The sequence below is a fragment of the Embiotoca jacksoni genome, unplaced genomic scaffold (genome assembly GCF_022577435.1).
Source record: "Embiotoca jacksoni isolate LCO1_2020_lvr unplaced genomic scaffold, fEmbJac1.0.p SCAF_81, whole genome shotgun sequence".
Taxonomy (NCBI): domain Eukaryota; kingdom Metazoa; phylum Chordata; class Actinopteri; family Embiotocidae; genus Embiotoca; species Embiotoca jacksoni.
The window spans coordinates 753,926-774,422 of record NW_027185438.1 but is presented as its reverse complement, the minus strand read 5'-3'; the positions used below and the strand labels follow the sequence as shown (position 1 = coordinate 774,422).

The window sequence follows — 20,497 nt, the reverse complement described above, 5'->3', positions numbered from 1 at the left end:
GTTGTAGGACCTCAGCCAGCTAGACGGCGCAGGTCTTCAGGACCCCGGGGCCGATGCCGTCAGGTCTTCAGGACCCCGGGGCCGATGCCGTCAGGCCCTGCAGCCTTGCGCTGGTGGATTCTCTCCAGCTGTCTCCTAACCTGGCCAGTCGTCACAGAGAGGGGTGTGTGTGGGGGGGGGGGAGTGGGGGGGGGGGGGGTTCAAGGTGTCGATGGTGGAAGAGCCCTTTGAGATTGAGGGCTCTATGCAGTTCACCAAGGGGCGCAGAGGGGGGAGGGGGGAGGCAGCAGAGGTGTTTGGGAGGTGTGGTGTATGGAGGAGACAGATGAGGGTGGTGAACTTAACCTGTTGAAGAAACAGTTTAGCTCATTGGACCTCTCCAAAGAGCCCCCTGGTTGTTCCTCTCCAGGTTCCCCCTGATTGTTCCTCTCCAGGTTCCCCCTGGTTGTTCCTCTCCAGGTTCCCCCTGGTTGTTCCTCTCCAGGTTCCCCCTGGTTGTTCCTCTCTCCCCTTGAACCCAGTAATCTCCTTCATACCGGTCCACACCTCCCTCACGTTGTTCTGCTGGAGTTTGGCCTCCAGCTTCCTCCTGTCGGAGTCCCTGCACTCCCTCATCTTCTCCTTCAGGTGGCGCTGCACTCTCCTGAGCTCCTCCCTGTCCCCAGACCTGAAGGCTGCTTTCTTCTGATTAAGAAGCATCTTCAGGTCACTGGTGATCCAGGGCTTGTTGTTGGGGAAGCAGTGTACAGTCCGGGATGGTACGGTGGTGTGTTCACAGAATTTGATGTATTCTGTGATACAGTCCGTCCTGCTGTTGATGTCCTCCCCATGTGGTCCACACAGCACGTCCCAGTCCGTGGACTCAAAGCAGTCCTGCAGGGCGTCTTTAGCCTCCTGTGTCCACCTCCTCACAGTCCTGGTGGTCACAGGCTGCCTCTGCACCAGAGGAACATACTTTGGTGTCAGCAGGACCAGGTTGTGATCTGACCTACCAAGGGGGGGGGGGCAGTAGTACTGTATGCATCCATGGCATTAGCATCCAGTAGGTCCAGAGTTTTATTGTTCCAGGTGGGGCAGTTAATATACTGGTGCAAAGTTGGCAGTACTTTATCCAGACTGGTTAAAGTCTCCAGTAACTAACAAAAATGCACCGGGATGCTGAGTCTGAAGTTTAGCCACAGTGGAGTAGATGGTGTCCACTGCTGCCTCTACGTCAGCTGATGGAGGAACGTACACAGCGATAACAATGGCGGACATGAACTCCCTCGGTAAATAATAAGGACGCATCCCCACGGCTAGAAGTTCAATGTCCGGGCTACAGAAACGTTCCTTCAAACACGTGGTCGGGATTACACCACCTCTCATTCACATAGACTTCAATCCCTCCACCTTTCTTCTTGCCGCTCCGAACAACGTCTCCGTCCCCCCGAACAGTCCTGAAGCCGGGTACGGCCGCGCTGTGGTCCGGGAGATGTGAGTGCAGCCATGTCTCGGTGAAACACATGATGCTGCACTCCCGGTACTCTCTCTGGGTCTTTACCAGCGCCGAGCTCGTCCGTCTTGTTGACCAACGACCTCACGTTCCCCATTAAGATCTCCGGTACCGATGGTTTATACTTCCTCCTCTTCACCTTCAGCTTAGCTCCAGCTCTGTAACCCCGACGTCTTCTCCGAAGTTCAACGGGGATCTCAGGCCTCGCTCCGGGCAGCAGCAGTAGAGGTCTACTCAGCGCGATCAGCTGATCACGAGAGTAAACAATAGCAATGCCCCCATCCAGAAACGTGGAAAAATTACGGTCCATTACGGACCGTTAACTTAACACGAGAGAAAGAAAAAAAACAACAACTCCGAAGAGGAGAAAGACTTAAAAAGACTTAATATAAAACACACTCGGGGGGAGCTGCTGCAACAGGCTGCCGCTAGCGGGGCGCCATCTTACATGGCTACTTTGGATGGTGCAGCTCTTCTTTCTAGAAACATGGCCGTGTCTCTTAACAGCCCTAAAACCTGACATCCAGGGGTGAGGCCAGGACGCAGAGCTGCAGTCTTACAGCTCCTCTGCAGCTTATATATAAGTAAAATATATATAGTAAATATAGGTGGTCTGGGTACAGACACAACCTCTATAGGATGTTGAAGGTTTTGGGTGAGTGACAGCTCTAAAGAAGCTGTAAGACTGCAGCTCTGCGTCCTGGCCTCAACCCTGGATGTCAGGTTTTAGGGCCGTTAAGAGACATGGCCATGTTTCTAGAAAGAAGAGCTGCACCATCCAAAGTAGGATGGATGCCGTCTCTCCGGATCAGACCAGGTTTTCCCCAGAAAGTATTCCAGTTGTTAATGAAGCCCACATTGTTAGCGGGACATCACCTCGACAACCAGCGGTGAAGTGAAGACGTACGGCTGAACATATCATTACTGGTCCGGTTAGGAAGGAGTCTAAAGAAAACTACGGAGTCCCACGTTGTTTTTGAAAAGTTTCACTTTAGTGACCTCCGATTGGTGTAACTGGGTGTCATTACTGCCGACGTTAAAAACAGTCTGACTGTATTTATGATTAGCCTTAGTCAGCAGTTTCAGGTTTGATTCAATGTCGCCCGCTCTGGCCCCGGGAAGACATCTGACTCTGTCCCCGGGAAGACATGTGACTCTGACCCCGGGAAGACATCTGACTGTCCCCTGGAAGACAGCTGTACACCCCCTCCCTGATTAGCTCCTACAGATAGCTGGTTATTTAGCATGGTGCACAGCAGTGATTCTAATTCTGTGACCCTAGAGCCCGAACTACACTACTCTTCCTCCTCCTCACCTTCCTCCTCCAGACAGATAACAGATTTGAACTGTTATTGTGATTTTAACAGATTTTAACAGTTATTTTAACTGTTGTTGTGATTTTAACTGTTGTGATTTTAACTGTTATTGTGATTTTAACTGTTATTGTGATTTTAACTTATTGTGATTTTAACTGTTATTGTGATTTTAACTGTCGTGATTTTAACTGTTGTTGTGATTTTAACTGATTTTAACTGTTATTGTGATTTTAACTGTTATTGTGATTGTAACTGTTATTGTGATTTTAACTGTTGTTGTGATTTTAACTGTTATTGTGATTTTAACTGTTGTTGTGATTTTAACTGTTGTGATTTTAACTGATTTTAACTGTTGTTGTGATTTTAACTATTATTTTAACTGTTGTGATTTTAACTGTTGTTGTGATTTTAACTGTTCTTGTGATTTTAACTGTTGTGATTTTAACTTTGATTTTAACTGTTCAAAATAATACTTGTGGGCTGTTTTATTGTTGTGAAGAACTTTTCTTAAATTTATATCTGTGAAAGGTGCGATACAAATAAACTTTACATACTTAGTTTACATATTATGACACAGATGATGTACATTCATGTAGAATGTGGAGTGAACTTTAATACAGCCTGTCTCTCTTGCAGTCGTGTTGTCCTTGTCCTGTCTCAGCTGTAGTTTGTGGTGACATTTGGATGTATGACACACTTTACTGGCTATCTATATTTGTTTAATTTCACTTTTGAAAAAACTATTTAAAACACATAAGTAAGTCTGCAACATGCGCTTGTGTCACACCCCTCCCTCCTCTGGTTGTGGAAGTCGCCTGTCTGACCGTTAGTGACCTCATTGATTGGAGGCGGTGTCGTTCCATTACTGTATGACATCGTTCTGTTTCCTGATGACTCAGCATGTCACGTGGAAACAAACCATTACAGAGTTTTTAGCTAACTCTGCGTTCCTCCATCATCGTCTTCAGGCTCTTTATGAGCGGTTCTTTCCAAAGAAGACTATAATTAAAGACTGTGTGGTGTTAAGTGCCCTTTTATGAATGTATCAGCTGAACAGTGTTTACTGTTTCCAGAGAAGAAGTTCTTTATCGTATCGTCTCCTGTTTCTTTCTGAGAACAACAGTGTTTTCTCCCTCCAGTCTTCACCTCCTCACTGCTGAACATTTCTCCTCCAGCCTTCACCCACTAACCTCCCTGCGAAGGGGAGTATTAAACCCTTTAAATACGTTAAAACAAACACACTTTACTGGTCTGGAAATGGAAACTGTTTATACTGGAGACGTGTGCTCTTTGATTCTTTATTAAGAAACTTGTATAAACTCCCTAATAAGGATTTGTGGAATACTTGGAGCTGCTGAGTTGAATCTTACACAATCACCACTTCTATGGAGAATAAAGTTACAGGAGAGCAGCGTGATTACATTATCCTGTGAGGGAAGGCAGAGGTGAAAAGACGGGGTAAATATTAGGTCAAAGTTCAAACCGCCCAGATAAATAGAGACACGTCTGATCAATCAAAGAACTCTAAAAAAAAACCTCAGTGGATGTGTTGGAGACGTGAGACTACTTGATGCTTTCTGTCCTACATGTCATACTCATGACCAATGATAGAAGATCATCTCCTTCATCAGTACACCGATGACATTTGAACTATTAATGCAGTGATTAATGCAGAATGACATTAATCATCGGATGCAGGACACTGGAAGAATAAAGATTAATCAGGATGAAATGTCCTTGTATCGAAGATGAAGTTACCAACTAATAAGTAGGATGGAAAACGTGGAAATATGGAGCCCCTATTGTCCTGTATGATATGTATTATTTATTATTTATTATTTATGCTAACCTTCAAACACCTAGTACGTAACCAATCACACACTTAGATCCGCTGATGAAAAACGACGGGCCATCCCTCCAACCCATTTTAAAACTCGTTGTGTAACGTTCTCCGATCACTCCGATCACTCCGATCGCTCCGATCACTCCGATCACTCAGATCATTGAGATCACTCCGATCACTCCGATCACTCAGACCACTCAGATCACTCAGATCACTCCGATCACTCCGATCACTCAGATCACTGAGATCACTCCAATCACTCCGATCACTCAGACCACTCAGATCACTCAGATCACTCCGATCACTCCGATCACTCAGATCACTGAGATCACTCCGATCACTCCGATCACTCAGACCACTCAGATCACTCAGATCACTCCGATCACTCCGATCACTCAGATCATTGAGATCACTCCGATCACTCCGATCACTCAGACCACTCAGATCACTCAGATCACTCCGATCACTCCGATCACTCAGATCACTGAGATCACTCCGATCACTCCGATCACTCAGACCACTCAGATCACTCAGATCACTCCGATCACTCCGATCACTCAGATCACTGAGATCACTCCAATCACTCCGATCACTCAGACCACTCAGATCTGTCGACTAAGCGACATTTTTAGAAGATAATTAAAAACCTTTTCACTCAGACAGGCTTTTGGTTGGTTTGTCTGAAGAGCTTCTTTTATGTATTATCCTTTTACTGGCTTTTCTCTCCACTAGTGTACTCGCTTCTTTGTTGTTATTGTGATTTTAACTGTTGTGATTTTAACTGTTTGTTGCGATTTTAACTTTGATTTTAACTGTTGTTGTGATTTTAACTGTTTGTTGTGATTTTAACTGTGATTTTAAGTGTTGCTGTGATTTAACTGTTATTGTGATTTTAACTGATTTTAACTGTTATTGTGATTTTAACAGTTTGTTGTGATTTTAACTGTTGTGATCTTAACTGTTTGTTTTGATTTTAACTGTGATTTTAAGTGTTGTTGTGATTTAACTGTTGTTGTGATTTTAACTGTTGTGATTTTAACTGTGATTTTAAGTGTTGTTGTGATTTCAACAGTTTGTTGTGATTTTAACTGTTGTTGTGAGCTTAACTGTTTGTTGTGATTTTAACTGATTTTAAGTGTTGCTGTGATTTTAACTGTGATTTTAACTGTTGTTGTGATTTTAACTTTGATTTTAACTGTTATTGTGATTTTAACTGTTGTGATTTTAACTGTGATTTTAACTGATTTTAACTGTTGTGATTTTAACTTTGATTTTAAGTGTTGCTGTGATTTTAACTGTTCTTGTGATTTTAACTGTTGTGATTTTAACTTTGATTTTAACTGTTCAAAATAATACTTGTGGGCTGTTTTATTGTTGTGAAGAACTTTTCTTAAATTTATATCTGTGAAAGGTGCGATACAAATAAACTTTACATACTTAGTTTACATATTATGACACAGATGATGTACATTCATGTAGAATGTGGAGTGAACTTTAATACAGCCTGTCTCTCTTGCAGTCGTGTTGTCCTTGTCCTGTCTCAGCTGTAGTTTGTGGTGACATTTGGATGTATGACACACTTTACTGGCTATCTATATTTGTTTAATTTCACTTTTGAAAAAACTATTTAAAACACATAAGTAAGTCTGCAACATGCGCTTGTGTCACACCCCTCCCTCCTCTGGTTGTGGAAGTCGCCTGTCTGACCGTTAGTGACCTCATTGATTGGAGGCGGTGTCGTTCCATTACTGTATGACATCGTTCTGTTTCCTGATGACTCAGCATGTCACGTGGAAACAAACCATTACAGAGTTTTTAGTTAACTCTGCGTTCCTCCATCATCGTCTTCAGGCTCTTTATGAGCGGTTCTTTCCAAAGAAGACTATAATTAAAGAAATTGGAGCTGCAGTAATGAAGAGAGTTAAATTTAGAACGAAGCTGAAATGACAAAAGATCAGGAAGGAAAACTAGAGCTTGAAATATTCAGGCTTCTTTGATTGAATCAAACTCACATTCTTCAGATGTTTTCTCATATTAATTCAAATGTTTCAACCTTTTTTCCTCCTAAAAGACGTGATGAGTGCAGCAGAGCTGGAAAAGCTGCCCTGTAGTGTGAACCGGTGAACCGGGTCACCATGAACCGGTGAACTGTGAACCGTGGTCTCCTCTACATGAACCACTGGATCGGGCTATTCCAGTCTACCTGGTATGGGACTGTGGTGCTTGGGAGGTCCACGCTGGCGATGAGCCAGCTGTCCGAGGATTTGTTGGCGGTCCAGAGGAGGTAGTCGAAGTTATCGCTGTCGGGTCTGTAGCGGAGGTGCAGGGACGCCCGTCCAATGATCTGGTACACCAACCTCACACAGCTCCAGTCCTGCTGGTCCAGAACCGGACTCACCAGAACCGCCTGCTCCTGGTCCTCCATGAAGGATGAATCCACAGTTATCAGACGCCCTGTAGCGACAGAATGAAGACACATCATAACCATGAGCAGCATGTGAATATGATCTTCACCCAGAGGACAGATGGAGCTGCTGGATACGAGTATGAAGGTCTGAGCTTCATCCTACTTCTGATGCTTTCAGCAGTTTCTACAGTACGTTGGTTTCTATGTGTAGTTAACTTTTCTACGGTCAACTTGTTTGTCTTTAGTGGAGTTTATCTTGATTTCCTGAGTTTCCGGTACTGCTGCTGGAGGACATCTTGCAAGGCTTTAGTAAAAGATGTGATCCAGGAAGTGAAGCTCTTAAATACAGGAAGTGACCAACCAGACTCACTGCCTGCCGCACCGGGGGGAATGTATTTTTTTAGTTTAGATACTTTGTTGGTTATGTATTAGTTTTCGATATAACTTGATTTTGATAATATGTAAATGAGTCTGCCCTTCCAGGATGAGTCCTGCTTCTGTCAGTTGTAGTTCAGGTGTTTGTGAGTTCCCCGTCTGTCTCGAAATGGTCCGATCCGCCCGGCTTTATGTCCCCAGTGTGTCTTGTTGTCAGGTCAGTCGCATACGTTCAGTTGTGTTGATCAAGTTAACTTCTGTTCAGTTGACCTCTTTTATGGGCCTGAGCTTTAGTTACACATTTCTGTAAATTTTGTATTTGTTTCTGTTTTGGGGTAAATAAAACCGGTTAGTCTGAGAGAACACCGGTGACTCCTGTTACTGCCAGCTTGGTCCTTTAGTTATTAATTCCTATTGGAAACATATCATGGCTCCAGAAGGGTCCTGAATGCCAAACCTCCTGTGGTACCAAACATTGCACAACGCTGTTTCCAATAGAGTTGGGACGCTGTGTAAAATGTAAATAAATACAGAATTTGATGACTTGATGAATTTGATGAATAGACCAAAGACAACAAATCAAATGTTGAAACTGAGAAGTTTTATTGTTTTATGATAAATATCTTCTCATGTTGAATCTGATGTCAGCAACACGTCTCTATAAGTTGTTCCAGGATGATGTTCACCACTGAGCTGCATCACCTCTTCTTTTAACAACACTCTGGAAACCTTTGGGAACTGAGGAGACCAGTTTCTGGAGTTTAGAAAGTGAAATGTAGTCCCATTCTTGCCTGATAGAGGATTTCAGCTGCTCAACAGTTCAGGGTCTCCTTTGTTGTATTGTTCATGTCCTGATGCTCCAGATGTTTTCAATGATTGACAGGTCTGGACTGTAGGAGGCCAGTTTATCAGCGGACTCTTCTACTAGAGAACCATGCTGTTGGAATACGTGCAGAATGCTGAAGGTCTCCAGTGTTGGAGCAGCAGGTCGTGGAGGTCGTGATGCAGGATGTTCTCCATCATCCTCCTCTCTACAACCAACAACCAGCACAGAGCCGACCTTCCTCATCACTTTGTTCAGTGTGTTGGAGTCATTTTCTCTGAGGCTGCAGCTCTAACAGACTGGCGCAAAGAATCCAAGAACATCACATCAGAAACAACAGAGTGGTAAAAATGTGCAACAGATTTCTGCCCACATCAAAGGATGGAGGCCTCCTCAGGAAGTAGAGTCTAAAAGGCCCAAGAGAACATCGTCCTGGTCCACCTGGAGTCCATAACCTCCTCTTGAAGAACAGTTTTTACATCCACCACCGCACAGAGTCTTTGTCCCACCTCAGCAGGCCTGAGACAACACAGGGACTTCAGTGGATAGAAACAGTGCTTATGGAGAGCTGCTTTAAGTGGCTCGGGAAGGGAAAGGAGGGGGGCGGGGGTGAGGGGGGCAACAGATGGTTCAGGATCACATCAGAGTAAACATCTATGAATGAACAGGATTTCCATTCAGGTCGATGAACACCTCGGTAGCTCCATAACTGGATGACACACCGGTCTACAGCCAGTCCTTTGAAAACCACCAGGCGAGGACTTCAGCAGAGGAAATGTGGGATAAAAGCAAAGAGCAGATGTTCAGGAGAAAGTTTCAGTGTCCAGATGGACGCTGCTGACCAGATCGGAGACCAAGCAGGGCCGAACAGGAGACATAAGTTTGTCCTCACAAGACAAACAGTCTTTATGCAGATTAATAGACACCAACACAAAGGTTTTCACACAGTTATATTTCTTATTATGCTGCATTCAGATGCATTAAATCAGCTGGACCAAACCAGGGGACACTCCATGTGACAGTTTTTAGATACAGAAAATCAAATGCACCAGAAACTAGTCGTAGAATTACAAATGAGCGGCTGAATGCCTCTGCTAACCATAGTTCACTCAAATCCAAATAGATCCTGCTGATGGGAGCAGTTTGGAGCAGGAAGTGACCATATTTGGACGAGCTGGGGGAGGAGCCAGAGGTGGATCTGACCGATCTGATCGGAAACCTGACGATACTACGTCCCGCCCACCGATAGCTGTAACCTGACTGCACCACAGGCCTGTCAATCAAACAGACACGCCCCCAAAAACAGGTCTTCTTGAATCTTCTTTTCTAATGAATGAGGGATTATTTTCAGATGGACCTCCAGAAAACTAATAAGAAGGAGTGACTTTAGCTAACAACACCGAGATAACTGATGGACACATTTTATTCACTTTGGATTTGATGAGAGAAGTTGAATGGGAGTCTATGGAGCCGGAGGCTTTTTGGAGCCGACCTCTAGTGGCACTCGCTGGTATTGCAGCTGAAGACACTTCTGGATCAGAACCATTTTACAGACCTGAAACTACGAACTCTTTTATAAATAGTAAAATGAGTGAGCAGATCAGACTGGAACTCAATATCGACAGATCCTCAATATCATAACTGGGATCTGAAATAAATAAACCTTTGGATCTGTGCATTCTGAGGACCAGAGGGGGCGACACTGAGTCCTGTTTGAAACTACTGCTTAAATATGTCAGATTGTTTCGTCGTGTTGGCAGTAAAGAAATCTGTTGTGGAATTTATGTGTAATTCTGCCTAAACTGTGTCACTGCTGTTTAATCTGAGTAGTGATGACATGTTCAGCCAGATGATGTCATCAAACCGCTGGCTGTCGAGGTGGTAACCAGCAAACCATGAAGAGTTTATAGACAAACGGAAAATTCTTCCCACTTTACACCATTTTTAAACTTCACAGACTTAAAATTTTGATCTTCTTGATTAAAGTGTGTCACCACATGGTGGAAGCTGCAGTCTGTTTCCCTCTGGCCGATCCGCTCTGAGCACCGTCTGTCCTGCAGCGCTGCCTCCAAACAGGAGCTTCAGACCCAGAACCGAGTCCACGGAACCGCCGACCAAACCACGGCCGCGGGACGGTGATAGACTACACCCACTGGGGCAATAAATAGGCCCGTAAAGACCCAGACGATACCACGCTAGTGTTTCATGTTTGGTTACCATGGTGATGTGGGCCTGAGCTCAGAAGGGTGAACCAAAAAAAGAATGCACGGAGATTGTGGTTTAAACCAGGATGGATATCTGAGGTGATTCTAGTCACGTTGGGAGACACGTCAGAGACAAAGAGTCCAGCACTGCTCCTCAGACCTCCAGGAGGACAGGAGACACTCTGTCTGTCTCTCTGACAGTAGGAGACCTCCAGGAGGACAGGAGACACTCTGTCTCAGTGGATGCTTCTTCAATTTTTAAATAACAGTTAACTACATAAAAGCAGCAGGAGGATGAATCAGGACTCTGTTTGGATCCTCCGTCATTCACATCATGTGATGAGAAATCAACAACCATTCATATATATATAATATTACACGTCTATATATACTTATATACTGTATATATATATATATACAGTATATTTATATATATATATACAGTATATAGGTATATATAGACGTGTAATATTGAAAACCTCTTCCTCCAACATGCAGCTGTCAGTCTCCTCCACATCTGCCCAGATTCATTAATAAATCTGATTCTGTTGGAACACAAACCTGCTGTCGCCATGACAACATATGATGCTTCACAAACATGTTGAGTCTCACGTTCATCTGTTACTCAGTGACGCAGCTGAATGACGGACAGCAACAGTATGGATGTCACATGATGGTTTATGATTCTCTGATTTTATGAATGAGTGTTTACACAACCATCACAATAAGTGGATGAAACATGATATGACTGTGATAGTTCAGGCATGTTTATGAGTCAATAACCAGGCAACATGACGGTACTGTATCGTACCTTCTTCATTCATCCTCCAGCTGCTGTAGTTCGGGTCCGACCGGTAACCACAGGTTCCCACCTCGAAGTTACAGGAACCAGGAAGGAGCAACTGAGCCCGGACCAACCGGAGTAGGAGCAGCGCTGCAGAGGAGAGGAGGCCCGCATCAGTTCATAACTCATATGAATATTAAACACAATAACCAGCATCAGTTCATAACTAATATTAATATTAACCAGACCAGCATCAGTTCATAACTAATGTTAATATTAAACACAATAACCAGACCAGCATCAGTTCATAACTAATATTAATATTAACCAGACCAGCATCAGTTCATAACTAATATTAATAAACACAATAACCAGACCAGCATCAGTTCATAACTAATATTAATAAACACAATAACCAGACCAGCATCAGTTCATAACTAATATTAATATTAAACACAATAACCAGACCAGCATCAGTTCATAACTAATATTAATAAACACAATAACCAGACCAGCATCAGTTCATAACTAATATGAATATTAAACACAATAACCAGACCAGCATCAGTTCATAACTAATATTAATAAACACATTAACCAGACCAGCATCAGTTCATAACTAATATGAATATTAAACACAATAACCAGACCAGCATCAGTTCATAACTAATATTAATAAACACAATAACCAGACCAGCATCAGTTCATAACTAATATGAATATTAAACACAATAACCAGACCAGCATCAGTTCATAACTAATATGAATATTAAACACAATAACCAGACCAGCATCAGTTCATAACTAATATTAATAAACACATTAACCAGACCAGCATCAGTTCATAACTAATATTAATATTAAACACATTAACCAGACCAGCATCAGTTCATAACTAATATGAATATTAAACACAATAACCAGACCAGCATCAGTTCATAACTAATATTAATAAACACATTAACCAGACCAGCATCAGTTCATAACTAATATGAATATTAAACACAATAACCAGACCAGCATCAGTTCATAACTAATATTAATAAACACATTAACCAGACCAGCATCAGTTCATAACTAATATGAATATTAAACACAATAACCAGACCAGCATCAGTTCATAACTAATATTAATAAACACATTAACCAGACCAGCATCAGTTCATAACTAATATGAATATTAAACACATTAACCAGACCAGCATCAGTTCATAACTAATATTAACAAACACAATAACCAGACCAGCATCAGTTCATAACTAATATTAATATTAAACACAATAACCAGACCAGCATCAGTTCATAACTAATATTAACAAACACAATAACCAGACCAGCATCAGTTCATAACTAATATTAACAAACACATTAACCAGACCAGCATCAGTTCATAACTAATATGAATATTAAACACAATAACCAGACCAGCATCAGTTCATAACTAATATTAATAAACACATTAACCAGACCAGCATCAGTTCATAACTAATATTAATAAACACATTAACCAGACCAGCATCAGTTCATAACTAATATGAATATTAAACACAATAACCAGACCAGCATCAGTTCATAACTAATATTAATAAACACATTAACCAGACCAGCATCAGTTCATAACTAATATGAATATTAAACACAATAACCAGACCAGCATCAGTTCATAACTAATATTAATAAACACATTAACCAGACCAGCATCAGTTCATAACTAATATGAATATTAAACACATTAACCAGACCAGCATCAGTTCATAACTAATATTAACAAACACAATAACCAGACCAGCATCAGTTCATAACTAATATTAATATTAACCAGACCAGCATCAGTTCATAACTAATATTAACAAACACATTAACCAGACCAGCATCAGTTCATAACTAATATGAATATTAAACACAATAACCAGACCAGCATCAGTTCATAACTAATATTAACAAACACAATAACCAGACCAGCATCAGTTCATAACTAATATTAACAAACACATTAACCAGACCAGCATCAGTTCATAACTAATATGAATATTAAACACAATAACCAGACCAGCATCAGTTCATAACTAATATTAATAAACACATTAACCAGACCAGCATCAGTTCATAACTAATATTAATAAACACATTAACCAGACCAGCATCAGTTCATAACTAATATGAATATTAAACACATTAACCAGACCAGCATCAGTTCATAACTAATATTAATATTAACCAGACCAGCATCAGTTCATAACTAATATTAACAAACACATTAACCAGACCAGCATCAGTTCATAACTAATATGAATATTAAACACAATAACCAGACCAGCATCAGTTCATAACTAATATTAACAAACACAATAACCAGACCAGCATCAGTTCATAACTAATATTAACAAACACATTAACCAGACCAGCATCAGTTCATAACTAATATGAATATTAAACACAATAACCAGACCAGCATCAGTTCATAACTAATATTAATAAACACATTAACCAGACCAGCATCAGTTCATAACTAATATTAATAAACACATTAACCAGACCAGCATCAGTTCATAACTAATATGAATATTAAACACAATAACCAGACCAGCATCAGTTCATAACTAATATTAATAAACACATTAACCAGACCAGCATCAGTTCATAACTAATATGAATATTAAACACAATAACCAGACCAGCATCAGTTCATAACTAATATTAATAAACACAATAACCAGACCAGCATCAGTTCATAACTAATATTAACAAACACAATAACCAGACCAGCATCAGTTCATAACTAATATTAATATTAAACACAATAACCAGACCAGCATCAGTTCATAACTAATATTAATAAACACAATAACCAGACCAGCATCAGTTCATAACTAATATGAATATTAAACACAATAACCAGACCAGCATCAGTTCATAACTAATATTAATAAACACATTAACCAGACCAGCATCAGTTCATAACTAATATGAATATTAAACACAATAACCAGACCAGCATCAGTTCATAACTAATATTAATAAACACAATAACCAGACCAGCATCAGTTCATAACTAATATGAATATTAAACACAATAACCAGACCAGCATCAGTTCATAACTAATATGAATATTAAACACAATAACCAGACCAGCATCAGTTCATAACTAATATTAATAAACACATTAACCAGACCAGCATCAGTTCATAACTAATATTAATATTAAACACATTAACCAGACCAGCATCAGTTCATAACTAATATGAATATTAAACACAATAACCAGACCAGCATCAGTTCATAACTAATATTAATAAACACATTAACCAGACCAGCATCAGTTCATAACTAATATGAATATTAAACACAATAACCAGACCAGCATCAGTTCATAACTAATATTAATAAACACATTAACCAGACCAGCATCAGTTCATAACTAATATGAATATTAAACACATTAACCAGACCAGCATCAGTTCATAACTAATATTAACAAACACAATAACCAGACCAGCATCAGTTCATAACTAATATTAATATTAACCAGACCAGCATCAGTTCATAACTAATATTAACAAACACATTAACCAGACCAGCATCAGTTCATAACTAATATGAATATTAAACACAATAACCAGACCAGCATCAGTTCATAACTAATATTAACAAACACAATAACCAGACCAGCATCAGTTCATAACTAATATTAACAAACACATTAACCAGACCAGCATCAGTTCATAACTAATATGAATATTAAACACAATAACCAGACCAGCATCAGTTCATAACTAATATTAATAAACACATTAACCAGACCAGCATCAGTTCATAACTAATATTAATAAACACATTAACCAGACCAGCATCAGTTCATAACTAATATGAATATTAAACACAATAACCAGACCAGCATCAGTTCATAACTAATATTAATAAACACATTAACCAGACCAGCATCAGTTCATAACTAATATGAATATTAAACACATTAACCAGACCAGCATCAGTTCATAACTAATATTAATATTAACCAGACCAGCATCAGTTCATAACTAATATTAACAAACACATTAACCAGACCAGCATCAGTTCATAACTAATATGAATATTAAACACAATAACCAGACCAGCATCAGTTCATAACTAATATTAACAAACACAATAACCAGACCAGCATCAGTTCATAACTAATATTAACAAACACATTAACCAGACCAGCATCAGTTCATAACTAATATGAATATTAAACACAATAACCAGACCAGCATCAGTTCATAACTAATATTAATAAACACATTAACCAGACCAGCATCAGTTCATAACTAATATTAATAAACACATTAACCAGACCAGCATCAGTTCATAACTAATATGAATATTAAACACAATAACCAGACCAGCATCAGTTCATAACTAATATTAATAAACACATTAACCAGACCAGCATCAGTTCATAACTAATATGAATATTAAACACAATAACCAGACCAGCATCAGTTCATAACTAATATTAATAAACACAATAACCAGACCAGCATCAGTTCATAACTAATATTAACAAACACAATAACCAGACCAGCATCAGTTCATAACTAATATTAATAAAAACATTAACCACACCAGCATCAGTTCATAACTAATATGAATATTAAACACAATAACCAGACCAGCATCAGTTCATAACTAATATTAACAAACACATTAACCAGACCAGCATCAGTTCATAACTAATATGAATATTAAACACAATAACCAGACCAGCATCAGTTCATAACTAATATTAATAAACACATTAACCAGACCAGCATCAGTTCATAACTAATATGAATATTAAACACAATAACCAGACCAGCATCAGTTCATAACTAATATTAACAAACACATTAACCAGACCAGCATCAGTTCATAACTAATATGAATATTAAACACAATAACCAGACCAGCATCAGTTCATAACTAATATTAATAAACACATTAACCAGACCAGCATCAGTTCATAACTAATATTAACAAACACATTAACCAGACCAGCATCAGTTCATAACTAATATGAATATTAAACACAATAACCAGACCAGCATCAGTTCATAACTAATATTAATATTAAACACAATAACCAGACCAGCATCAGTTCATAACTAATATTAATAAACACATTAACCAGACCAGCATCAGTTCATAACTAATATGAATATTAATAATAACCAGAGATGACCTTCAGTACTCTCCACGTTGAACTGATCTTAATTAAGTGAGTTTACCGCGCAGAGCGAGACTCAGTCTGCTTGTCATCCCGCCGTCACCGTGGAACTTTCCCCCGTAGTTCACCGACAGTCTCCCGTTAAAACGTCACAGCAGTCTCCCGTTAAAACGTCACAGCAGTCTCCCGTTAAAACGTCACAGCAGTCCGGCAGCTCGTGGAAGAACTCGGACTCTCACATGTTGCAGAGTCAGCAGGAGGAGACGGAGTCGGTCTCTCGGTCTCCCTCTGCTGCTCCGGTCTGACATGGAGACGAGGTAGGGCCGGAACCGGAGCGGGGCCGGACCGGAACCTGGGAGGGGCAGGGCCGGAACCGGAGCGGGGCCGGACCGGAACCTGGGAGGGGCAGGTCTGTTTGGGCCCCTCAACCACCTGCTGCTGGAAAGAATGAAGCCCAAATAAGTAAAGTTGGATGAAATCTGCAGGACGAAGAATGGAAACATTTCTTTATGACAGTTTCATGTTTCATTTTTTATATATATATATTTTTTTTTATTTTTTATTTTATTCACTTTATTAATCCCCGAGGGGAAATGTCTTCACTACAGCAGGGGGGGCTCTCAGGGGGGAGCTGCTGCAGCAGGCTGCCACTAGCGCGGCGCCAGGTAACCTGACCTGAGGTGCATGTTTTTGGATGATGGGAGGAAGCCGGAGAACCCGGAGAGAACCCACGCAAGCACAGGGAGAACATGCAAACTCTGCACAGAAAGGCCCAGGACCGGATTCGAACCCGGAACCTTTTTGCTGTGAGGGGACAATGCTAACCACTGCACCACCGTGCCACCTTCATGTCTCATGTCTCAGTTTCATATCTCATGTTTCACTTCTCATGTCTCACGTCTCACATTTCACGTTTCATGTCTCGTCTCACGTCTCACGTTTCATGTTTCACGTTTCACGTGTCACCTGTCATGTTTCATGTCTCATGTTTCATGTCTCATGTCTCATGTCTCACGTTTCACCTGTCATGTTTCATGTCTCATGTTTCATGTCTCACGTTTCACGTGTCATGTTTCAGGTTTCATGTCTCATGTCTCACGTTTCACCTGTCATGTTTCATCTCTCATGTTTCATGTCTCATGTCTCACATCTCACGTTTCACCTGTCATGTTTCATCTCTCATGTTTCATGTCTCATGTCTCACATCTCACGTTTCACGTGCTGAGTTACATGTTTCATGTCTCACGTTTCATGTCTCGTTTCATGTCTCATGTTTCATGCGTCGAGTTACATGTTTCATGTCTCATGTCTCTTGTCCCGTTACATGTTACATGTTACATGTTACATGTTGCATGTCGTGTGTTTCTTGTTACATGTCTCACATCTCACATTTTATGTGTCATGTTTCAGGTTTCATGTTTCATGTCTCATGTCTCACATCTCACGTTTCATGTGTCAAGTTACATGTTTCATGTCTCATGTTTCATGTTTCATGCGTCGAGTTACATGTTTCATGTCTCATGTCTCACGTCTCACGTTTCACGTTTCGCGTGTCACCTGTCATGTTTCATGTCTCATGTTTCATGTCTCATGTCTCACGTCTCACGTTTCACCTGTCATGTTTCATGTCTCATGTTTCATGTCTCATGTCTCACGTCTCACGTTTCACCTGTCATGTTTCATGTCTCATGTTTCATGTCTCACGTTTCACGTGTCATGTTTCAGGTTTCATGTTTCATGTCTCATGTCTCAAATCTCACGTTTCATGTGTTGAGTTACATGTTTCATGTCTCATGTTTCACGTCTCGTTTCATGTCTCATGTTTCATGCGTCGAGTTACATGTTTCATGTCTCATGTCTCTTGTCCCGTTACATGCTACATGTTACATGCTGCATGTCGTGTGTTGCGTGTTTCATGTTACGTCTCACGTCTCACATTTTATGTGTCATGTTTCAGGTTTCATGTTTCATGTCTCACATCTCACGTTTCATGTGTCAAGTTACATGTTTCATGTCTCATGTTTCATGTCTCATGTTTCATATCTCATGTTTCATGCGTCGAGTTACATGTTTCATGTCTCATGTTTCTTGTCTCTTGTCCCGTTACATGTTACATGTTTCACGTTGCATGTCTCATGTCTTGTGTCCCGTTACATGGTACATGTTTCATGTTGCATGTCGTGTGTTGCGTGTTTCATGTTACGTCTCACGTTTTACATTTCACGTTTCACGTTTCATCTGTCATGTGTCATGTGTCATGTTTCATGTCTCATGTCTCATGTTTCATGTCTCACGTTTCACGTTTCATACGTCATGTTTCATGTCTCATGCGTCGAGTTACATGTTTCATGTCTCATGTTTCATGTCTCACGTTTCACGTGTCACCCATCATGTTTCATATTTCATGTCCCGTCTCACGTTTTACGTGTCATGTTTCAGGTTTCATGTTTCATGTCTCATGTCTCACATCTCACGTTTCATTTGTCGAGTTACATGTTTCATGTCTCATGTTTCATGTCTCATGTCTTGTGTCCCGTTACATGTTTCATGTTGCATGTCTCATGTCTTGTGTCCCGTTACGTTACATGTTTCATGTTGCATGTCGTGTGTTGCATGTTTCATGTTACATGTTTCATGTCTCATGTCTCACATTTCATGTGTCGAGTTACATGTTTCATGTCTCATGTTTCATGCATCGAGTTACATGTTTCATGTCTCATGTTGCATGTCTCATGTTTCGTGTCCCATTACATGTTACATTTTCATGTTGCATGTCGTGTGTTGCATGTTTCATGTTACATGTTTCATGTCTCATGTTTTACGTTTCACGTGTCACGTTTCATGTGTCATGTTTCATGTCTTGTCTGTTTCATGTCTCATGTTTCATGTATGTTTCATATCTCATGTTTCATGTCTCACATTTCACGTGTCACCTGTCATGTTTCATGTCTCATGTCTCACGTCTCACGTGTCATGTTTCATGTCTTGTCTGTTTCATGTCTCATGTTTCATGTATCATGTTTCATGTCTCATGTCTCAAGTCTCACGTTTCACCTGTCATGTTTCATGTCTCATGTCTCACGTGTCATGTTTCATGTCTCACGTTTCATGCATCGAGTTACATGTTTCATGTCTCATGTCTCACATTTCACGTGTCGCCTGTCATGTTTCATGTCTCACGTTTCATGTGTCATGTTTCAGGTTTCATGTCTCATGTCTGTTTCATGTCTCATGTTTCATGTCTCATGCGTCGAGTTACGTTTCATGTCTCATGTCTCACGTGTCACGTTTCATGTCTCACGTTTCATGTCGTGTCATGTTTCAAGTCTCATGTTTCATGTCTCATGCGTCAAGTTACGTTTCATGTCTCATGTCTCACGTCTCACGTTTCATGTCTCATGTCTCACGTGTCATGTTTCATGTCTCATGTCTCACGTTTCATGTCATGTTTCAGGTTCCATGTCTGTTTCATGTCTCATGTTTCATGTCTCATGTCCCGTTACATGTTACATGTTTCGCGTTTTGTGCGTTTCATGTTTCATGTTTTAATTTAAAATAATCGGCTAATGAAGATATAAAACGGGTTTCAGAGATGGAGGTGCTGTTTGACCTGTAAGAGGAGGAGCTGGATTTCAGCAGCCAATCAGAAGGGAGAAGTTAAACATATCTAAAAGATGATCGAAGTGCAGCACTATGTTATCAGTGTTTGATGAACTAACTGAAACATTATTGACAGACAGTCAGCATGTTTTCAGCTGTTCATATAAAATGGAGCATTCACCACCTGCTCCTCATCGCTCCATCAACTCTTCATCTCTTCACCAAACCAGTCACAGAAAGTCAAAACGGAAAAAACATGGCAAGCATTAAAAACCTGCCACAGAAATATATAAACATGAAGAAAAAATGTCAAGATTGACATTGAAAAGTCAGTTCTCCCCTCATACAGTTTAATTTCAATATTTAATGTGCCTTTAAATCTCAAGGAAAGAATGGGTTTGATGAGACACGTCCTCCTGATCAATACCTGCAGCCAGCGAGACGTTTTACAGGAAATGAAAACGTGT

The 20,497-nt window shown here is 40.4% G+C and overlaps 1 protein-coding gene across 1 annotated transcript in view; it reads right to left on the bottom strand.

The window, feature by feature from the left end:
• mamdc2a (MAM domain containing 2a) overlaps window positions 1-16,712 on the bottom strand; it is a 34,055-nt gene extending 17,343 nt beyond the window's left edge. Inside the window, exons 1-3 of the mRNA XM_069139347.1 lie at window positions 16,492-16,712; window positions 11,272-11,394; window positions 6,855-7,105 (exon numbers count right to left, since the gene is read on the bottom strand). Coding sequence (XP_068995448.1) covers window positions 6,855-7,105; window positions 11,272-11,394; window positions 16,492-16,522 — 405 coding nt within the window. The 5' untranslated portion in view covers window positions 16,523-16,712. The remainder of the gene's footprint in view (window positions 1-6,854; window positions 7,106-11,271; window positions 11,395-16,491) is intronic.
• Between the last annotated feature and the right edge of the window lie 3,785 nt (window positions 16,713-20,497).